The sequence below is a fragment of the Primulina eburnea genome, chromosome 15 (assembly GCF_022965805.1).
Source record: "Primulina eburnea isolate SZY01 chromosome 15, ASM2296580v1, whole genome shotgun sequence".
Classification (NCBI taxonomy): domain Eukaryota; kingdom Viridiplantae; phylum Streptophyta; class Magnoliopsida; order Lamiales; family Gesneriaceae; genus Primulina; species Primulina eburnea.
This window is the reverse complement of record NC_133115.1, coordinates 13,910,816-13,933,024: the sequence shown is the minus strand read 5'-3', so window position 1 is coordinate 13,933,024 and position 22,209 is coordinate 13,910,816. Positions and strand designations below refer to the sequence as shown.

The following is a 22,209-nucleotide window of genomic DNA, read 5'->3' as shown; positions in this document are numbered from 1 at the left end:
AAATAAAGTATGTGATTTAGGGAAACTCAAGTCAAACCTAACTCGAGTTGTGCAATCCCGAATCAACATTTATTTATACCTTTCTTGCTGTCTTTCTGAATCTGTCGAAGTCTCGAACACAAAGTCTGTCAATACTCAATCTGGCAATGACAATATCAATATACTGTATCAATATTCTAATCAAATCACAATGTCTCTATTTTATCAAATTCTGACAGTACAACAGTACAATCTTGCGATACTGATAATACTATATCAGTCTATATCAATTCCAACCATTGACAATCAACCACCGTACAAATCTGATATCACTTCTCAGTCAATTTCATTCTGAAAATCATAACAATTCCATATTCAGTCCGTTTCTTAATCTGACTTCGATTCTCCACTGTCTAACATGTCAAGAACAACATATATGACGTGTATTCAATTCTAACAACATCATAATTTCCAAACATGTTAAAAAGTAGTAAAACTTACGTCCTGTAGTAGCCTGTGGTGATAGGAACATAGTACCGAAGTCGGATTTAAAATCTAACGGACGGATCGATCGCAAACCGAATTCTAAACTCAATGAACAAAAGTTTCCTCTGAATTCTCGTTTTTCTTTTCCAAATATTTACGTTTGTGTATATTTATATATATATATATATATATATATAAACCCACGTCCATGCAACAGCCACATGTCGTTTTTTCTTTCTGCATGTCTCGCGCATATGCGCGACATTTCTGGCGCATATGCGCGAGACCTACTGGTCTCGATCTTGGCAGCTCGCGCATATGCGCGACATTACTGGCGCATATGCGCGAGGCCTACTGGTACTCAACTGCATAGGCTCGCGCATATGCGCGAGGTCTTCTGCCTGTTTGGCGCATGTGCGCGCATTCAGTCGCGCATGTGCGCCAACCCCTCTGGACCTCTCGCGCATGTGCGCGCGTACACTCGCGCATGCGCGCCAATCCTTCTGTTCTCGCACATCAATTTTCACACGTGATCTCATTTCGTGTCACGGTTAGCCCTTTCATAATCACATTAAATTAATACTCAATAATGGTTAGTTAACCGTGATTAATTCTCGGGGCATTACAGGCAACGTCCTGTAGGGTGATTGTTGCCTCGCCCACGGTAAGGTGAAATGTGTGTGTCTCACGACGCCATCTCTCAACAATGGCTGTAAGCAAATGATTATCAAATATTTAATATGACCACACTGAATGATACCATAGAAGCTCATGCGTGCAAGACATAGGCGGACACGGAGGTGAATCCCAGTATTAAGCAATCTCCAAAGACATTTGTCAGACCGGCGTGGCGGAATTATTGCATCCATGTTTTCAGCGTTGATATTATTTGATATGTGTCTACCACACAAATACAACACATTATTCGTATTTTCAGCCATCTTGCAAACAAAAAGTCATTAGTTAACAAATATTATATGTTGGAACTTTTCAAGTTCGCAAATCTTGATTTTCATGCTAACAAAACTTGTTATCATATTACTAATAATCTATCTTAGTGCGTAGACAGCTAAAACTGAACTAATCAGTTTACGAACCCACAACTGAAGATATCGAAGATGCCAACTGATTGAACCAAATGATTACCGAGACTAAATCAGTATAACTGGATCTTCAAACAAGCAGTTCAGTTGATTGTCCAAACTGATAAGTGATTCAGCGGGAAGACCTCAAAAGCCTGGCCAGCCGATGATGTGTCCAACTGACAAAGAACCCGGCTAACCAGTTCAACTGAAGGTGTGAAATCAATTCAACTGATTAATCGACTGATTTCACTAGCCTAACTGAAGATCAGTTCAGCTGACCAGTTCAAAACATCAGTAGAAACCTTTCAGTTGCAGATCAAGACAAGTTTACAGTAAATGGATTCCAGCTGTGCAAGAAGGTACAAAGTTAGTGTCCAGTCAAAGGACAATAATGGACGTTACATCAGAGCATTAAAGACAAAGTGCTTCAGAAGGGCAGTCAAAAAGACGAGACACAAAGTCCAAGAAGTCGATTCAAATGCAACAGATACAATAAATGAATCTCACTATACGATCAGCTTTTCCCGTCTATAAAAAGATAAGATCGGTGAAGACTTAACAAGTGAAGTGATAAAGATATACGAGAGTTGAGAAGAAAAACAAAAGGGTACGCTCAGTTGCATATCAGCTTTAAGAAGCATTGAAGCCCAGAGGGAACTATTCATTGTTGTATCAGCTTAGACTAGAAGTCACTTTCCCTCTATGTGTGAGAACATCCTTGTTCAGTACTCACATACACACTCACTCTCAAATTCACTCAAATACAGTCTTGCACAAAGACGTTAAACTTGTGTATGTAGTCTTTGACACATAGACGTTAAAGAAGTGTTGGCTGGAAGATGCTGCCTTCAGTCGTAGCTAGGAGTTTGTTTTAGGCAGTAGTGTAAGTCCACTGAGTGGGTTTGTATAAAGTGTTTGTATAAATCAAAGTTTTCTATTAGAATCTATCCGAGGAGGTCGAATGGGTGACATATGAGCAGTTGAAGTCTCCGAACATCCATAAACATATCTTGTGTATTTAACTGATTAACTATTGCATTCAAACTGTTGTGATCAGTTGGAGTATTCGTCAATTTAGTTGTCATCATAACTGAACTGAAGAATGCAAAAACTAATCTGTCTTCTTTCGGTTAGTCAGTTTACATAAGTTAAAATTTTTCTGTTATATCAGTATTCTTCACGAAGGATTAATTCGATTTTCTTCCGCTTGGTTTAAACCAAACCCGATTTAATTCATCGGTGTTAATATTCTTAGAACACGAGCAATTGCAGCTCATTGGAGAATGTAGTGTTTGAAATGCCTTCGAAGGCACTAACACACTCGATCCTTCATTATATTTTATATCAACAAAATTTAACTACATATTTTATAGTAAAAGAAATTTATTTGCAATTTTCGGCTCGAAAAAATAAAATGTATATGTTGATGACAAATTGATAATAAAACTAATTACTGTAAATTAAATAATATCAATAATACAATTAGCATTATAATTTTTGTAATTAAATTAAGTATAATTATTATTATTACTTAAAACTACTATAATACGTTCATAAAATGCTCAGTAATGCAAATATTCTAAATTATAGTATTATAATTCCAATAATACAATTAATATTATAAATATTGTTATTAGTTAAAACTACTATAATTAACGAACAATAATAAATATAATAAACAAAAATAATATCGTTACCTCTTAATACTCTGAAAAAATGCCGAAGACTTGTGCTAATGAATAAATGAAAAATTTTGAAGACCGGTACTGGAAAAAGACATGCTCGGTGCTCGCCGCTCGGTGATCGAAAGAAAAATAAGGAAAATGAATAACTGAACGATCGATGAATTGAAAATGAGGAGGTGCACACCTCATTTAAAGAAGGAGAGCTCACATATTCTTAGAATCCGTGACTATGCGTTAATTTTTTTAAAAAAATTAATTGAATAAGAATTCTGATTTCCGGATCGTAATATTTTTACAAACTCCCAAATTTTGTTATATTTTAATATATACTTTTTAAAATAATATTATTTTTAAAAAAACCCCTAAATATAATTGATTATATATATAATAATATTATTTTTTAAAAAAACTCTAAATATATATATATATACCCTATGGCTAGGGTTTAAGATGCAGTGTTCAGTCAGAGTTGGCATATATAAATGCGTGGCTTCTTCATGAAAACCTGCTCTGAAACCCTAATTTTTTTCCCAGTTGAACATGGTTAGTTGCTCGAACAATTCTACAGCTGAAGAGGCAGAAGTAGCAGAGCAGACCAAATACTTCAAGAGTCAATATTTATCGTCAGATATCAAGAAACCAGCTTCACCAAAGGACCCACTCGATCTCTGTTTTCCTGAGCTCGAGGATATCCCTACGGCCTTTTCTGATTCTTTTCTTGATTTTGACTCAATCAACAGCTGGTTTGTTGAGGTAAAACCTGAGATTGACGGCGTCCACAAAATGGCTGATTCGGGAGAACATCCAGTCGGTTCTGGGTCAGATAAAAGTGAATTTAAGGCTGCCGTGGAGGGTTTGGAAATTGGAGGCGATGAGCTTTGCGGTAAAGATTTAGTTGGAGTTGAATTGAGTGGAGGGGTTTCGGGGCAAGAGAAGTGCGAGACTGGGGGTGTTACTAGGAGTGAAGTAATGGGTAGTGAGTTGGTTGACAGCAAAATAATTGATGAAGGGGTTTTTAGTAGAGGTGAGCTATGTAAAAATTCGGTGGATTTGGGGTGTTCTATCGATGAGCAGCTGGGAAAAGTAAACTTAGACGAGCCGCTGAATGCTTCGATTATTTCGGAGATTGTTGAGAATGTAAGTGGTAAAATTAGAGGGGTGGATGATGTTGCTAAAGGTGATGTGTTGAATAATGGTGAAAGGATCAAATGTGGTATAAGTGGTGTAACGGATGGTGGTGGAAGTGGGGTGAAGAGCCATGAAGTGGTGAATGATAAAGGTGGCAACAGTATTGATGATTCAGAGTCCGAGGATGAAAGTTCATCGTCGTCGTCGTCATCTTCTAGTAGTGATGATGAGGATGAATGTGATGAGGACAGCGGAGATATGGCTGGTGGAAAGATATCCAGTAATAAGGAAGGAAGAGAGATTGATGTAGAAGAAGGTGAAATTTTGTTAACTGATGCAGATGAACTGGTTGGTTGGAGCGATAATGAAAATGATGAAGATGGTGGAATTGGAGCTGCAGGGCCCGTCACATCTAAGAATGAGCTTAAGGTAAATGAATATAGCGATTGTCATTTTTTATTCTTTTTTGTTTTTAAGTTTTTAACTTGCAAGTGAAGTGTTGTAGAGAGATCATGAAACTATGAAAGTCATAGAACAACAGATATTTTTTTTGCTCTCTCTTGCCACAGCAGTTTTCATATGTTTTATGACCTTTTTCTCTCCATCAAGATTATGTTTGGTTCCCCTTGATTGTGGTCCTTTTTCAAATGAAACCCTTTGAAATTTGAATTTTTTCATTACCTAATGTTCCAGGGGTTATTGAGGCTGAATATAATTGTCTTGTATCCTTTGCACTTTGCTTCGGTGTGAGTTAGGCACTTTATAGTTCTACGGTATTTGTATTCTTTTGGTAATCAAGTGTCTAATTTATGCTAGCCTCCATATATATTCTCCTTTACTTAAGTCCAGGGTAGTCATTAGTCTCGTGCCTGTGTGTAAGCTTGGTGCAACCCTTCACTGGACAAAACCATGTTCCTCGGTGATATACTGCAATTGGAGAACTACAAATCGGCCCTCAGGTGTATAGGTGTTCAAAAGGAAGGAGGTGGAGGTGGAGGTGGAGGTGGTGATTTTTTTCACAGATCCAGGAGGTAAAAATGTGACAATTGGTCCTTTGGAATAAGAATATTTATAAGTCATATTTAAAGAACAGAAACTTTTGGAAACCAACAATTGAATAGATGAATGATATTCTAAAAGATGTAATTAAATTTTTTTTCTGAACTTTTAAAAACAGAAGACAAGGTTATCAGGCTATAAGATGTTAATAAACATTATAAGAATAATTGCCGTGTGATCATGTACACTACCTGTTACAGTTACCGTGAATGCCATCATAACCATCTCAATTCCTTTGCGACTTATCCGAGTTTGTTGGTTTCTAGATAGAAATGGTGTTGAATGTTAATAAAATCGAAAGTCTTTTGGGTTAAGCAGACAAGTGTATGTAAACTTTTTGTGCCCAGAGTTTCCTATCTGATGAAAAATTAAACTATCTATGATTGTTACAAAGCTAGTGAAATCACTTTGGACCAAATTATTTATAAGAAACATGTTGCAGTTGGTTGCTGCTCGAAATGAAGTAAAATTAACACAAAGTTGGGTTAAAACTTTAATGTACGGTAAATTTCATGATTAATTTTTTGGGATGGCTTATTGATGTGTGTATTCTTCAAATGGAGTTGCTTGATGCAGTTAGAAAAGTGTCGACTCAAGTGCTTTTCCTTGAACGAGTAGTTGGATGGACTAAAAGTTTGTACTGAATTAGAAAATGACAAATTATATTGAGCGATGTGCCAAAACAGGATTTTTTAGTGAATCTGGATAAGACAGGGTTAATGCTTTGTAGGGTTGAGCACTTACGGTGTGGTTTACTGGAAATATCCAGTGATTAGCTTCAAAGTCTTTGGATGTGATGATAAAGATGATGAAATTTCATACAGTAGGAAATTTTACATTGACAATGAATGATAGGATTTATTAATTAAGAAATTTAAGTGTGTGATCCTTAAAAAGTTCTACGTATCACAACCTACTTCAGTTCATTTGTGGTAGGTGGCTGTGCATCACGCTCTATTTGTTGTCAACGATTTTTAATAACTTTAAGTTTAAACACTTAGAAGAAAACTAGGATATTATAAAGTCCCATAAGATGTTTGCCTAGACTCAGGGCATAGAGAAGCTCAACCCTTGCCCCGAGAAGTAAGTCAAGGCGTCAGTCCTTTATTAAACACACATTTTGGCTGTGATGCATGAGCTTCTCTGTGCTCTGTAGGTTCAAGATGTCTTTTTAAGTCTGCATTAAATGTAGGGATTGTAAATTCAAGGTGAAATGCAGATTATTGAGCAACTGTTTAGATTTGCGATAATATTTTAAATCATTGTTCTAGTTTATTATCCCATTTGGCAGAAACGTGTGCCTTGTCTTACTCCTTTGCCTCTAGGCTCTATTGTACACCTCTAAGAACTAATCCTTGGTATGCACGAACCATGAAGTGACTAGGTATGACGTTTTAGTTGGCAGTCTTCATGATACAAGGAAAAAGTCGTTATTCAAAATTATAAACAGCACCCTGTAGAAATTTAAGTAATTCAATTCTTTTGGTGATTACCTAAGGATCTCTTGGAAATGTCATAATCTCGGCCTTTCTATAAAGTACTACTTATGATCCATGGAATTCCTGGTTTTATCTTCTAGATAAGTCTTTAAATAGTGTCAATGAATTAAAATTTTGATTGATTTTTGGAATGCCTGAGTTTGTCAAGATGATTGATGTTTGTAAACATGTCATGTTGTTTCATTCTCTACAATTCTTTTGACATGAAGGTTTCAGATTAAAGAAATTGTATTACGTTTAAACCTTGTTTTCTGTTTTCACATTTATGTACACGTGCTACTCTTATGATTAGTTTAATAATTGCTCGTACTCTCGACCAAGAAACTTACATTCTATTCATTTGTTCATGTAGATTCTACCACCCGTTGCTTCTGTCACCGTGACCTTGCAACCACATCATCAGACCCTTCCTGTTGGAATTATTTTGTCGGTAAAGTCATATATAGAATTCTACTTAACAGTTAACACACATAGAATGTGAGAGTTTAATGGAAAATCCGAGAGCTTAAATATATAATTTGTGACTTTTCTATTTCACAGATCATAGGGGCCCAGGTTATCGTGGAAGGGATCGAGAAACACAATCCTCTCAATGAGGGCTCGATTCTTTGGATTACTGAAAGCAGATCACCACTTGGGATAATAGATGAAATTTTTGGGCCTGTCAAGAATCCTTATTATGTTGTCAGATACAATTTTGAGAGTGAAGTTCCATCCAACATCCAGCAAGGGACTTCAATCTCATTTGTTTCTGAATTTGCAAATCATGTGCTCAATGACAAGAGTCTTTACCAGAAAGGGTATGACGCATCTGGTGAAAATGATGAGGAATTGTCGGACGAGTTGGAATTCTCAGATGATGAAAAAGAGGCTGTGTACAAGAAGATGCTTAAAATGAAGAAGAGAGGAACAAGCGAATCAAAGCCTGGATCTAAACGAAAGGATAAGAGACAGTTCAAGAGTCAACCGGGTAATTGGAAGAGCAGTCAAGTTCCTTCATCAAAAACTCCACATTTTAGTGATAATCTACCAATAACTGAATCCTTAAATAATGGAAGCTCGGCTGGTCTTGGACTAGCCTTTAATGCTAATCAAGCCATTGTTCCTCCGTTACCTGTTCAGACACCCATACCTGGTTTTTGTGCTCCTAATGGGAGTTGGGGTATTGGGTTTCTCGGCCAACAGCCGTTAAATATAGGTGACCTCTCTGGTGTACCAGCAGCAGCAAATTTTATGCAGTGGATGCAACCGAATCAACCTGCTTTTCGGTTACATCAAATGCCTCCTGTACAAAACAGTACCATTCCAGGATTGCCTTTTAACTTTAGTTCTTCTGTTAATCAACCAAATTTCGGTGGGTTTCCAGCATTTACACCCTGGCTTGGTCTTCCAAATCAGAATGTGTTCAATCAGTCATCCACGGGAATAGGTTCACAGACTCCTCTGCCCCAGGATGTGGTACAGCAAGAATTTCAGTTTGATGGATCACAAGTTAGTAATAGTTTGCTGCCGTCCCCTATTAATTCTGGGAATCCCCAGAATTTTAATCGATTCCGTGGTGGGGGTAGAAGAGGGCATAATAGAGGTGGGCGACATTACGGTGGTGGGAGAGGCACATCTCGAGGTCGTTAGCCGTCAGTCCATGAGAGCTGTTTCAAATTTTGTTTTTCTTTCTATTTTCCTTTGATTCTCCTTAAGTATTTGTACCGTTGAATACATTCAGTGCAGTTTGAGGATAACTTGAATAATTTATTTTTCATTCAGGTTTTATTGCATCTTATGATAATATGTTTCTTTTTTCATATTACATCATGAAAAAAAATCATTTATTTTTTATACTTGGAACTGCCATGTTCACAAGACTAGCAGCCATTTTCAAGAATGTCCTCCGTTGTTTTTGAGGGAAAAAAATCAGTTTTAAAGGTCAATTCAAACATTTTCAGTACTTTTTATGGACAAAAAACAATGTTTATCTGCCAGAATATGACGATTAAACAAGGTACGTACCTCATTGTCAAGTGTCAAGAAACTATTTTAAAAAGTAGGCCTATTTTAGGAAAATTCGACCCTGCAGGCAGTGCCTGCAGGGGCAGATCAAGGGCCAGAATTTTTCTGGCCCTTGGTTTTTTTTTTAAAAAAATTCCCCCTCCCCCATGAAATGATCTGGACCGTTGATTGGGTGTGGGGGCACCAGTATCGACCAAACCCCTATTTTAGTTTGTAATTTAAATTTTATCTTAATATGTTACTAATCAGTGTTAACGTTAACTATAGTAAGAAAAATAAAAATAAAATACAAAATACAAAACCAGTTTAACCAATGCAAACCCAAAAACTGATGGGACACGATTATTCTGTGTTAGAAAGAATTAACAGATGGGACAAATCACTAAGAAACCCATTGTAAGTGTCCTGTCTTGCTTGTGACTGGTTAGTTCTTCGTTGTTGAATTAATTCGTTGATCCATTGACTCTGAAGTTTCAAACTTATAAAATGATATGTATCTTCCTGTAACAACTTTGCGATAGAGTGTGTATTCTCCATGTGAAAATATAGTCCTTTTGAAGATGAAAGGTCTAAACCCTTGCAAATATGACTGTATCATGGACTCTTGTAGAAACTACTATGTGATAGTTGCTAGATATGACAATTTTTTCCACGGAAATTGTCCACGGATTCGAGGTATGTGGGGAAAACCGAAAACAAGACAGAATTAGGACTGTGTTATCGAGTATAAGTTTGGAGATTTTTTCAAATCTCTAAAATAGATCGAGGCGGGTATGTGGATTTTATCTTCATGCTATACTCGTCCCCAAACCCTCTCGATAATAATAATTATAATAATAACAATAATTAATGTTTTATTATATGTGTATTGTTGAAGTAATATTAATATTTATACATGTCATTGAATTCTGGTATTAAATTTTTTTAATGAATGATGGAAATTTTTTTAATGAATGATGGTAGGAGCAACAGACAGTCACATTGAAAATACATGAGACAAATATATGAGAGATTTTAGATTTGAAAATTGAAGACCTTTCGGTCCAACTCAATAGTATTTGAAGCGGAGACGAAGATTTAATCCCCACAGAGTCAGAGATGGTGATTCCCCGATGAAAGAAATCAGAGATATAATTTGGGTGCAAGGATACGGATGAAAAACTCTCCTCCGCCCTGCCTCATTGCCATTCCTAGTAATTATTTTATAAAAAGGTTAATTCAAGTTGTTATGAAAGTCTATTGTAGCTCCTTATTAACCAATTTAACATATATTTTCAACCAATATGGGATATTGACTCGCAATCACCCTTCCTACAGAACGCAATGTCTTCTTCATGGCCTAACTCATCGATCCACCAACACGGGAGTTTAGAGACGACTCTTATAGGTTCAAGAGTGATTCTCACATATGTATTACTTTGTCCTACAAACATTTATTTCTCGGTATTTCTGTTGGTTATCAACTCATATACCATTATGCCACGCCACACATTCAAGCTGAACAACTGAACAATGTGTCCCCTATGAGAGCAACCACAATGGTGGATATTTGGACTGAATATCCCTGCACTCCAAATATTCACCATTGTACTTCATTGATGGTTGCGTCCTTTTTTTTCCAGTTATGAAATTGTAACCAGATATAGTGCTTTGAATTTTTTTTTTTTTTAAAAAAAACAGTTGTGGGACGTGTTGTTCATGCTGCAGCATTATGCGTGCATGAGCAGCAGGAGCACGAGGGTGGGCCAATAGCAGGGTCCATCCTTGTTGTAATTTTTTTTTTTGGTTTTAAATTATTGTTTAGCATTTAATATGGAACCAATTAAATGTTTGCAGATCAAGTGTGGAGGATTGTTAAAGAGTCAATCATCATGGAAACAGTTTACAAAGAAAGCAAGAACTTCCTATCAACAGGTGTTCATACTGACTCGTCTAATGCTAACACAACTGCTGATGTGGAGTATAATGAAGCCCGATCTCGTCCAATGGGACATAAGGCCGCAAAGAGGAAACACAAAGAAAGGGAAACCCAAATTGATGAAATTATTCAGGCTACACAACCGCCAGTTGCACATTTGAAGGAATATATAATAACAATAAAAATTGAATCAACTCATCCAAGCACATAAACACCTCGTAATGGAAACACGAGGCATGACATATGAACAACTTCAGAACCATCGGGCGATATGTGAGCAGCTAAAAAAAAAGGATTGAACATGTAACATGGTTTGTAGTATTTGCTTCCATGTCATGTGTTTTAGTATCTGTGCGGTTTGTAATTTTTGTTTCCATGTCATGGGCTTTAGCATCTATGTTGTTTGTAATTTTCTATTATTAATGTTATTTATGTTGTTTCGTGGCAACTCAATTTCGTATAGGTTTTTTTACAAATAGTTCAAAAAACTAGCCGTCACAAAATAACAGTTACAAACTAGCTGTTACTAACTAGCCATTACGATCTACCCATTACAAAGCAACCGTTTCAAATTAGCCATTACAAACTAGCCATTGAAAAATTTGTATACATTGGAGATGAAACATTCGCAATTCTCAATACTACAACTATTCTCATATCTCTCTTACACCAAACTCTTGTTTGTTCCAAAATTCTCTAGATCCTAGTCAAACTAACATAGAAAATATTCCCGAAGACACAAAGAACCATGCAACATCAGATATTGGTGAAGAATTATTCATGAAGATACTACCCAATCAACGTAGAGTGGCTGAATTCGTGCAAAATTCTTATGAGACTACACAAAAAAGAAGATCAATTAACAGAGAACATGTATCTGGACATGCACAAATTAAGATTATTTCTCTGCTAAGGGGTGTACACCAATGACATGTTCCGATTAATTATAATATTTGTTCTTTGTGGCTGCCTTTACAGCCACTCGACTCTTAGCAAAGGCTTCTTGCATCTCGAGCTTATCTGCAAGAAACATGAAAGTGTTAATAGCAAAATATAAAGAATTAAGTGGGCGTACAAGAAAGAGAATGTAAAATAAAGAGATAACGTGTTGAGCACCCGAAGCATCGAACTTATCAATTACCCTATCTACAGGGTCCTCAGCCTGGGCACTCAACCCGTAGGCCACCAGATTTTCCTCGGAAATTAGTAGAGAAAAATAAAATATATGACCCTCCATAAGCTCCTGGCTCTGAGTATAAGGCTTAGAAGGAAGACTAAATAGAAAACCTATTGGACATTTGGTGGGGGATGAAAGAGTGACAAAGAAAAACCGGCATTTCCATCCCTTCAAAGAAGAAATATTTTTATCAAGGAAGCTTTTGTCGACTCGAGCAGTCAGAGTGAAGGCACTCTCATTGAACTAACAAACAAAATAGTAATAAAGGATGAGAAGAGATAAAAAAATTGTTCATTTTAAAAAGTGCATAGGCCGAGGCCATTATGGAAAAGATTTGGGATGAAGTTGGTTAGAGGGACCCCGAGAAAGTGAGCCACCTAGATATACAAAGAAGGGTTGGGGAACCAAAGACCACTACGAACTTGGTCCCCGAAAAAATTATAGAACCCCTCCAGGGGTCGGTCAGCTCGCTCCGAGGGACCAAGAGTGAGAAGGGAGTAAAAAGAAGGGATAGATCCGAGAACTCAAAGTCGTTGTCAGCCCTTGGACGTAGAATACTGATCATAGTATAAAACAAAGGGGTACGAATTTTCCCTTACCCTTATCCCGGGCATTAGAAGGCCTGGAAACCTGGTGAAAAGTTTTAAGTTTTTGGGATTTCTCGGAAGGAAGGGCGAGGACTGGCTTCTTAGAGGCAATGGGGGAGAAGTTAGTTGAGAAAGCAGAAGGGGTAGAGTCGAAGTACAACGTGGCGGACTCTAGGTCTGAGGAACCACGAGCATTGGCACCCGAAGAAGAGGAGGTATAGTTTGACATGTTAAGGAAAAGAAAACTTATTCGAATGAAGGAGATGATGAAGCGGCCGGAGTTGAGGATACGGATTTGCTAGAGATAAGAAAAAAACTCTGAAATCAAAGGAGCAGGAGAACAAGATACGAGAATGCAAAAGTGTTAGATGAGGTAAGGCTGTTAGTAATTATAAACTGGGAGAAGATCAATCCTTGCTGTTGATCTCGAAGTAAATGGATGGACGAGATACACATAGATGATTGATCTGAGTCACCCGAGAAGACAAGAAGTCAGGTCATGAATGAAGCGACATATGTCATATTTTCTTTTCAACTTCTAGGGCTTACGTCATGTTTCCATCAGCCTTAGCCGACCTAAAATTCATAAAATAATTTATCCCCAATCCAAGTCCAATAATATGACCATTCGAGATAACGAGTATGACTCTAGCTCGATTATTTAAGGATGGAGTGGGGATGCCCTGAAAAGAGCATGGGTCATCCTCAGACTCGGGCAGATTAAGTGATCGGAAGCCTAGGCCTACCGAGGGAACCAGCTCGGTTAAGGACAATGCTCTTATATAAATAATATCTCGGTATGCAACAACTAGGGAAGCTGATTAGACCAACACATACTCATACAAACCTGAGCTCCCAGCTTAGTTCTGGTTGTGTAAGAAGGCTATGATCATGAATTAGGGTGCCTGAGCATGTAGAACCCGTAAATTGGACTGCGTATAAGCCATGCATAATTCTAGTATTTAAAATTAAAATGATTTTTATCGTATGAGTATTTAAATTCTTTTCTTTAAATTTATTTATTTTACGCAGTAGTTTAATTTTTATCTTTTCAGTTAAATAAGTGAGGCCGGACTGGAGATGGAGTATTGAGATAAGTTAATAAAGACTTATTTAAGAAGTGGTAATTTAGCATGTTAGTAAATATATTTTAAAAAGTTGGCATGCATGCAAGTTATTAAACTTCTTTGGTATTTTATTTAATTGTTTTTAAAGCATTAAATGCATGTTTATTTCATTAATTTATGTTTAATTATTTTTATCCATTTTAGACATAATTCATGCATGATAGGATTTAATTCATGAAATTCATGCATTAGAATTTCTAGATGCATTTCACGTTCAAACGAGGATCGGAGACTAGAGAATTTTCAGGAAAATTATTTTATTATACGATTTATTTTTATAAATTAAGTTAAGGTATTTTTAAGGGTATTTCTCAAAAATTGGATTTTATTGGGTATTTTTACTCGTAAGATTTTTATTTTTACCGGTACATGAATTTTATCTAATCGGATGACTTTTTTTGGGTTCAGCTAATATTTTCAAAATCTTTCCAACACGAAATATTTTTCGGGAGTGTGTTTGAGTTTAATGGACCTATTTTTAAGCTTATTGAGCTTAATTAGCTTTTTAAACCTTTAATTGATAAGTTAAGGCCCATTATCTATTATTTAATTATTTAATTACTACCTAAACTACTCATTAACCTTAACCTAATAAGTGTACCAGCCGACACCCCTCATTTTCAGAACCCTCCCCTCGGTTTTTGTAACAGCTCCCCAAGAAAGCCACAACCAAGCTCTATTCTTGAAGGAAAATGGGTCTCCGGCACTCTTTCTTCGTTTCCCTCGCGACTACATCATCAAGGCACTCTTTGTACCATTGTATAACGAATCATTTTGCTCAGATATCCCCATCTTTTATCATTCTATTGTCAATGTTGTATTTTATGGTTTGGTGTTAGTGAATAGTATTATTGTATATTCATGGTTTATTATGGTATAGTATGGTAATGGATATTACATATGGTTTTGATGGTTGAGTTTATGTGGGATGGTTATTGTTTATGGTTATGTTTATTGGAATGGTAAAAGAATGATTATTGTTTTTGGTGTTACGTTTGATAGTTGGTGATGGTTATGGAGGGGGATGAGTTATTGTTGTGATGGTTTTTATGGATGATGATGTTTAGTTGCATTGATATTGCATGGCATTGGAAGAGGATGTATTCTAGGTGTATTGGTGATGATTTTTAGGTGCAGGGGCAGCGCTGCAGGTGTCTTTGGGTGCAGGCGCCGAAGCGCCAAGAAGGTGGCGCTGCTGCGCTAGGCAGGGTGATAGTGCTTTTTGAAAATGCGATTTTGAGGGATTGAATGGATTATATATTGAATTTTTTAGAGACTTCTATATATTTCCTTCTCCTTCCTTAATTTTCTATCGGTTCAAGCTCTTCTTTCTCAAGGTTTTCTCTCCAAAATCTCTCCACTTCAAGTTCAAGGGTTCTAGGAGAATTCTTAGTTTCTTCTACTAAATTTTCAAGCTCCAAGGTATGGATTCTATATTCTTGAAGTTAGAGGGTTTAAAGAATTGAAGGTTTTAGTTGGTTTGGTTGATTCGTATGATTAATGGTGGATTGTATGTATTATGTTGTAGGAATTTTTTTGAGATCATCATAGCAATCGTGTGCTTCTTGGGTTGTAAGTAAAGGCTTTCCTTCTTTGCTTGCATGATATATATGTACAAAATCCATGTTTATTGATATCTAGCTCCTTCCATTGCTATGTCCCTGATATATTTGTTGTTATTTATTCATTGATCAAAGAATACCATTGCATTTATTGATAAAGGAGCTAGTAAGCCATTGTTGCCTACCAAGTGTTTGTTCAATTGCCTCAATGAAGTTTCTATTGATTAAAGTAAAGGATTGATAGTATTCATATGCATGTTATTGGCCAATTTCATGATAAATGAGTATCTCTCACAGTTTTGATATTTATATCAAGGAGATACTTATTACATGGTCACAGGTCACAGGACTATCAATTCATTTCTTTAAATTCATGCCAATAAATACCAACTATATTGCCTTGATAGCTATTGTTCATTGAAGATGATATTATATAATTTTCAATTCCATAACCATGTTATTCAAGCCAAGCCTATGTATATGTATTTTTTATTGCAGCTTTCTACTTACTAAGTTATAAACTCATTCCAGTTAATATCATGTGATGCAGGTGATAAGAAAGAATGAAATGGATTGTCAAAGACGGAAGAAGTCATATGACAAGATAAGGTGAAAACTTTTGTCTTGGAACTATTAATTTGGGATAGTAAACATTAATAGCCACACGTATCATGTATTTTGAAAAAAAAAGAATCAAACATATTATGGTGGCTTTTAAAATTACTTTGATGATAATTTTTGAAAATCATTATGCTTAAAAGTTTGTTAATTTCCCTTTAAATGTAATGCTTCCGCGTATGTTATTTATTTAAATGTTATTGTCTTGGGAGCGGAGTGTTTCAATTGGTATCAGAGCAGTTTCTTTGGACCATATATGACGTCTTCTACCTAAGAAAATCCGGTATGTTTTTGATCTTGCATCTATTGATTTTAACATTGAGAAATGATTTTATTTCATTGCCATTGATATCTTATTTTTTCCTAGCTATGTTAAAGTGAGCCTATATGTAGGAAATGCCTCCCAAAAGAAAAATCACTGAAGGGGGGATGATAGGACCCCTACCTCTGATAAGACTGTGAAATTTGTAGACGAATTCAGTAAGCTATTAAAAGAACAAGCCAAGGTCCATGACGAACAGATTCAACAGTTATTGAGCATACACACCCCGACCCAGGGTCGTGGCTTTGGAAGGGGTCAAGGCAGGATGGAAAGTACTGAAGATGTTTCTTATGATCGATTCAGGAGGATGAACCCTCCTGAATTTATCGGTGGTTCTGATCCACTTGTGGCTCTTGAGTGGGTCAAGTCATTGGAAGCCATATTTGATTATCTGAAGTTCACTGATCGAGATAAAGTGAGTTGTGCTATTTTTATGCCAGTGAAATAAGCCTGTCTTTGGTGGGAAGCCACTAAGGTTACTGTTAACGTTCGTAAATTAAAGAGGAATGAATTCAAAGATTTATTCTATGCCAAGTATTTTTCGAGTGAAGTCAAGGCCAAAAAGGTAAAAGAATTTCTTGAGTTGCGACAAGGTTCCATGAATGTCAATGAGTATACTCTCAAATTTGAGGAATGATGAGTCTTTGTTCCCTTTATAGTCGAAAATGATAAAGATAAGGGAGAGCATTTTCGTCGTGGATTGAGGCCAGAGATTAGGAGAGATGTTCACATGTCGAAAATGGTTGCATATCAAGATATTGTTGATAGAGCATTGCTTGCTGAACTTGATGAACAGAAGATCGAAAAGGAGCGACAGTTAAGAAGACAGAATTTCCAAGCGAAAGGTCAAGGGGAAAGTGCTCATGTTCGAGGCGACCACAAAGGGAAAGCTAAGATGGAGCCGCGTAGCAAAGCTCCATTGTCTTCTTCTGATCCTGATAAACCATTGTGTCCTAAGTGCGGCAAGCCACACAAGAGAGAGTGTTTGATTGGCAGTGGCAGATGTTACAGATGCAAAGAACTGGGACACACGGCACAGAAGTGTACCTTTACTACTGATAAAGGAATAGTACAGGGTAGGATTTTTGCAATGACAAAAGAGGGTGCTAATCATGATTCTTCGGTAATATTTTAATATCCGGCACGGAAGCACTTACATTAATTGACATTGGTGATACTCATTCCTTTATGTCGGAAGTGTTTATGTACTCTTTATCTGTTGAACCTACTGTCATGCCTTTACATTTCAATATTGTGTTACCTTCTGTAGATGAAATTTGGCTAACTTGTATTTTTAAAGCATGTCCTGTACAGATGGGTACAAGATTGTTGTTTGTTTATTTAATTGTTATTCCGATGGTTGCCTTTGATGTCATACTGGGTATGGATTGGTTTTCTGCTTACCGTGCAATGATTGAATGTGTGGGCAAGACAGTGAAGTTTTTAGATGGTGATCATGACAATGAAGTTTTTGTTGGGGTAGGTTCTTCGTCGAGTATTTCCATTATTTCTTGTTTGCAAGCTTCTAAATTTTTGCGCAAAGGGTGTATTGGTTTTCTGCCTTCGGTTTTGGATGTGAGAAAAAAAAGTAATATGCAATTGCAGGATGTTGATGTAGTGCAGGATTATCCTGATGTGTTTGCTGAGGAGGTGCCTGGATTACCACCTGATCAAGAGGTAGAGTTTGTTATTGACTTAATGCCAGGTACAACTCCAATTTCTAAGGCTCCATACAGAATGGCTCCGACCGAGATGAAAGAATTGAAGAATCAATTACAGGAGCTATTAGATAAAGGTTTTCTCCGTCCTAGTTCCTCGCCATGGGGATCTCCGGTTTTTTTGTGAAAAATAAAGATGGGTTGTTGAGATTATGTATTGACTATCGAGAACTTAATAAGGTAACTATTAAAAACAAATATTGTTGGAAACAAAATTACGACGTTTGACAAATTGCCAAATGATTATGCGAACCAACTGAATCTAGTAAACTGAACTCAGCAACTGAATATAGTAAAATGATCAACGCAACTGAAATGAAACTCAGTTATTCTCCTCACCAGCTAATTGCCCAAACAGCTGATTAATTCAGCTGAACACGTCATTAACAACCGACAGATAATACCACTACAGTCTGCAACTATTAGTGGGATGCCGCATTTCAGAGGTCACAGAGTACGGTTGTCAGAAGAATAACGATGGGGCATATCAACGGATATAATATTCAAACAGCAGTTAATGTTACCGTTGAAATGGACGCTTATAAATAGTTGAAGAGAGCAGCTCAGAAATGGATATCAACCAACAACGAAATTCGAATCTCTTTGAAGCTTGTTGTTACGATGCAAAATTATTTACTTGCATTCAAATATCGAAATCTCTCGCTTACCTGTTCTATCAGTAGCATTCAGGCTATACATTTGAGCTTACTAGCACTTTGTAATATCTGCTAATTCTTTAAGTTGTGCTAAGTTCAGTCAAGGACTGTAAAAGCGTTTGTAACTAAGAGTTTCAGTTTTGGCAGTGTTAAGTCCAAACTGAAGTGGGTCAGTACAAGTCTTGTATTTGATCAAAGTCTTTAGTGGATATCCTATCTTCGTGATAGAAGGGGTGACGTAGGATTTATTCAAGTCTCCGAACATCCAGAAACAATTGTGTTCTTTTACTTCAGTTATTATATTTCAGTTAGATATTCTATCTTTCAGTCAGTTCATATTCCGCAACTGTTTTCTTCAGTTTAACTGATTGTCATTGACTGACGTGATATCTAGAGTCAGTTCGTAACAAAACTGAATCCAAATCTTCGAAGAAAATATAAAATTCGTGAAGTGTTTATTCAACCCCCCTTCTAAAAACTTTTCATTCGTCTAACCGATCATTTCAAGTGGTATCAGAGAGATTGTATCTCGTCTCAGAATATCTTACTCAAACTGTTCAGTATATCTTCTTTTAACAAGATCTCAATGTTCTCCAGAGAGGAGTTTGATGACTGAAAAATAAGAATGCAGGCTCACTTAGCTGCACAAGATGATGATATGTGGTACGTCATAACTGACGGACTCATGAAGAGTTTGAAAGCCAACACAGCTGTTGCCATTACTGATGGGGCACCTCATCGTATAGAAAAGCCCAGAGAAGAATGGACGACAGAGGATAAAAGAAAAGCCAATTTGGATAATGTGGTAAAGGACATACTATACAAGACGCTGGATAAAGTAACCTTCAGCAAAATCAAAATGTGCAAGACAGCCAAAGAGATTTGGGAAAAGCTGATCCAGCTTTGCGAAAGGAACGAATAAACCAAAGAAAACAAACTTTCTGTTACTGTTCAGAAGTTTGACAATATCAAAATGAGAGTTGGTGAAACGATGTATGAATATGATGAAAGAACCAGCTGCATCATCAATGAATTAAATGAACTTGGAAAAATGTACACAAACAATGAAGTTGCATTGAAGGTAATCAGAGGTCTTCCCAAGGAGTGGGACGTGAAGACCATGGCAATGATGGAATCCAAGGATCTGAACAAAGTTGAGCTTCATGATCTATTTGCTGATTTGAAAGCTGACGAGTTTGAGCTGCAAACTCGAGAAGGAGAATCTTCTACTCCAGCAGCCACGACTGCCTTAGCTGCTGTTAGAACAGAACCAACTGGTTCAGTTGAAAAAGCTGTTGATCAACTAAGAAATGATGCCATGTCATTGTTCATCAAAAATTTCGGAAGATTTATGAGGAAAAATCAGGGAAATTTTCAGAATAAATATCAAAGAAGCAATTCCAAGGAAGAATCAAACGCTTGCTACAACTGTGGCAAACCAGGTCACTTCATTGCTGACTGTACCAAACCAAAGAAAGACATTCAAGGCTCAACTGAAAGAAGAAAGAAACCATATGAGCACAAAAATAGATCCAAGGATGATAAGAAGTTCTCTAGGAAGAAGCATGAAGTGCTCTTGGCTGAAGAGAGCAAATCAAAATGGGCAGAAACTGACAGCGAGGGTTCAGAACCAAAAACTTCATGCAGTTCCAGTGACAGTGAAGAGGAAGTGAAATGTTTGATGGCTGGTGATACAGAACTCGAGTCCAGCAGTCAACAGGTATTTGGCTTTAGCTCAATTGATTTTACCAGAGAAAAACTTATTTCAACTCTGCATGATATGGTTAGTGAGTATCATAAGCTTGCCTTATCATTTGAAAAGGCTAGAGCAAAGCAAACTGATCCTATAGACAATAAGACTAAAACTGATGAATCAGTTGATATATTGAGTCTGAAAAAAGAGATTGCTGAACTCAATACTGAAAGAAGCAAGGATCAATTAATGATTCAAAAGTTAATGCTTGAAAATTCAAAGCAAACTGAGCTTATTCAGGCTTGGAACAAATCATCTGTTGCATTGACTGATATACAGAACTCACAGAAATCAGTTACTGATAAAACTGGTTTAGGGTTCAATAACCAAGATGAAATGTCTCCCAAAGATACTCGACCAAAACTGAATATGGATAAATGGAAATACATTCACTTTGTCAAATCAGTTATGGTAAAAGAACAACCGGAGCCAAGTAAACTGGTTGAACAGCCTACTGAATGCATGAACAATGGCAAAAGATGTGGTATTGGTTATAGCCCAAAAGTGGTAACTGATTCACGCAGTCAGCCACCAAAAATATTTAGCAAAAATTATTCAAATGGCTACTCCAATTACTATAACAGAAAGCCAGTTCAGAAAATATACTGGCTGAATAATCAGTTGAAAAAGGACAAATCACATGTTGTATCTTCTGCACACTATACACCAAGCACACACAGATCGGGAAAGACCATTTGGAATACAGCAACTATACGGTCAGTTAGACTGATCCAAGTCTGGATTCATAAAGGACTAATCAATTTTGGACCCAAATAGAAAAAGGTACCAGAATCTTATCTTTTGTGTGATTGCAGGTAACATGTACAAGCATTGAATCAATATGGTACTTGGATAGTGGATGCTCACGACACATGACAGGAAAGTCAAACTTGTTATCTCAACTAATTAAGTACACTAGACCAAACATCAGTTTTGGAGATAATTCCAAAGGTAAAACTGTGGGTAAGGGTAATCTTATCCATGGTAACTTTATCATTAATGATGTTTTATTAGTTGAGAATCTCAAGTATAATCTGATTATCATCAGTCAATTATGCGATAATGGATTCTCAGTTCAGTTTGACAAACATCCTTGCTCAGTCAAATGCTCAACTAATGAAGTCATTCTAACTGGAAAATGGTATGGAAATACATACAAAGTTAGTTGGAATGATCAACCTTATGCACCAGTATGTTTAGTTGCTTCAAAATTTTCTCAAAATTGGTTGTGGTATAAGAGATTAAACCACCTGAATTTCAAATCTATTACATATCTGAGTAACCACGATCTTGTCACTGGTTTTCCCAAAATGGATTTTATCAAAGACAAAATTTGTCCAGCATGTCAGTTTGGTAAACAAGTAAAATCTTCTTTTAAAAACAAGGGCCGTAAATCTTCTTCCCGATACTTAAAGCTGTTGCACATGGATCTATTTGATCCAATACCGGTCATGAGCTTAATACACCTTGGTGGTTGTAGACGATTTTTCAAGATTTACTTGGGTTATTTTTCTTAAGACAAAAGAACAAACTACTGCACAACTGATCAAGCTTTTCAAAAGATTATTAAATGAAAAATTAGTTGGTATTGATGGAATCAGAACCGATCGAGGAACTGAATTCATCCATCAAATTCTTTCAAATTTTTTAGAAAATACTGGAATTAAGCATGAGCTCTCAGCAGCTAGAACTCCTCCGCAAAATGGTGTAGCTGAGAGGAGAAATCGGACTCTTAAAGAAACTGCTAGAACAATGCTTGCTGATTCAGGTATTTCTCAAAGATTTTGGGCAGAGGCAGTAAACACTGCGTGTTATACTCAGAATAGATCAATGATTAATAAGA

General features: G+C 36.6%; 1 protein-coding gene across 1 annotated transcript; it reads left to right on the top strand.

The window, feature by feature from the left end:
- Positions 1-3,684: 3,684 nt before the first annotated feature.
- Positions 3,685-8,707, top strand: LOC140814099 (uncharacterized). Its single transcript, XM_073172970.1, has 3 exons — positions 3,685-4,792; positions 7,274-7,351; positions 7,462-8,707. Exons 1-3 carry the CDS (start codon positions 3,776-3,778, stop codon positions 8,551-8,553), a joined length of 2,187 nt encoding a protein of 728 aa, XP_073029071.1. The 5' UTR covers positions 3,685-3,775; the 3' UTR covers positions 8,554-8,707.
- Positions 8,708-22,209: the final 13,502 nt, after the last annotated feature.

What these genes read in the sequence shown, in the direction of transcription:
- LOC140814099 (XM_073172970.1), top strand. Translation starts at nt 3,776, where the DNA reads ATGGTTAGTTGCTCGAACAATTCTACAGCTGAAGAGGCAGAAGTAGCA. An exon ending in CATCTAAGAATGAGCTTAAG is followed by an intron (nt 4,793 to 7,273) that starts GTAAATGAATAT and finishes TTGTTCATGTAG; the next exon opens with ATTCTACCACCCGTTGCTTC. An exon ending in CTGTTGGAATTATTTTGTCG is followed by an intron (nt 7,352 to 7,461) that starts GTAAAGTCATAT and finishes TCTATTTCACAG; the next exon opens with ATCATAGGGGCCCAGGTTAT.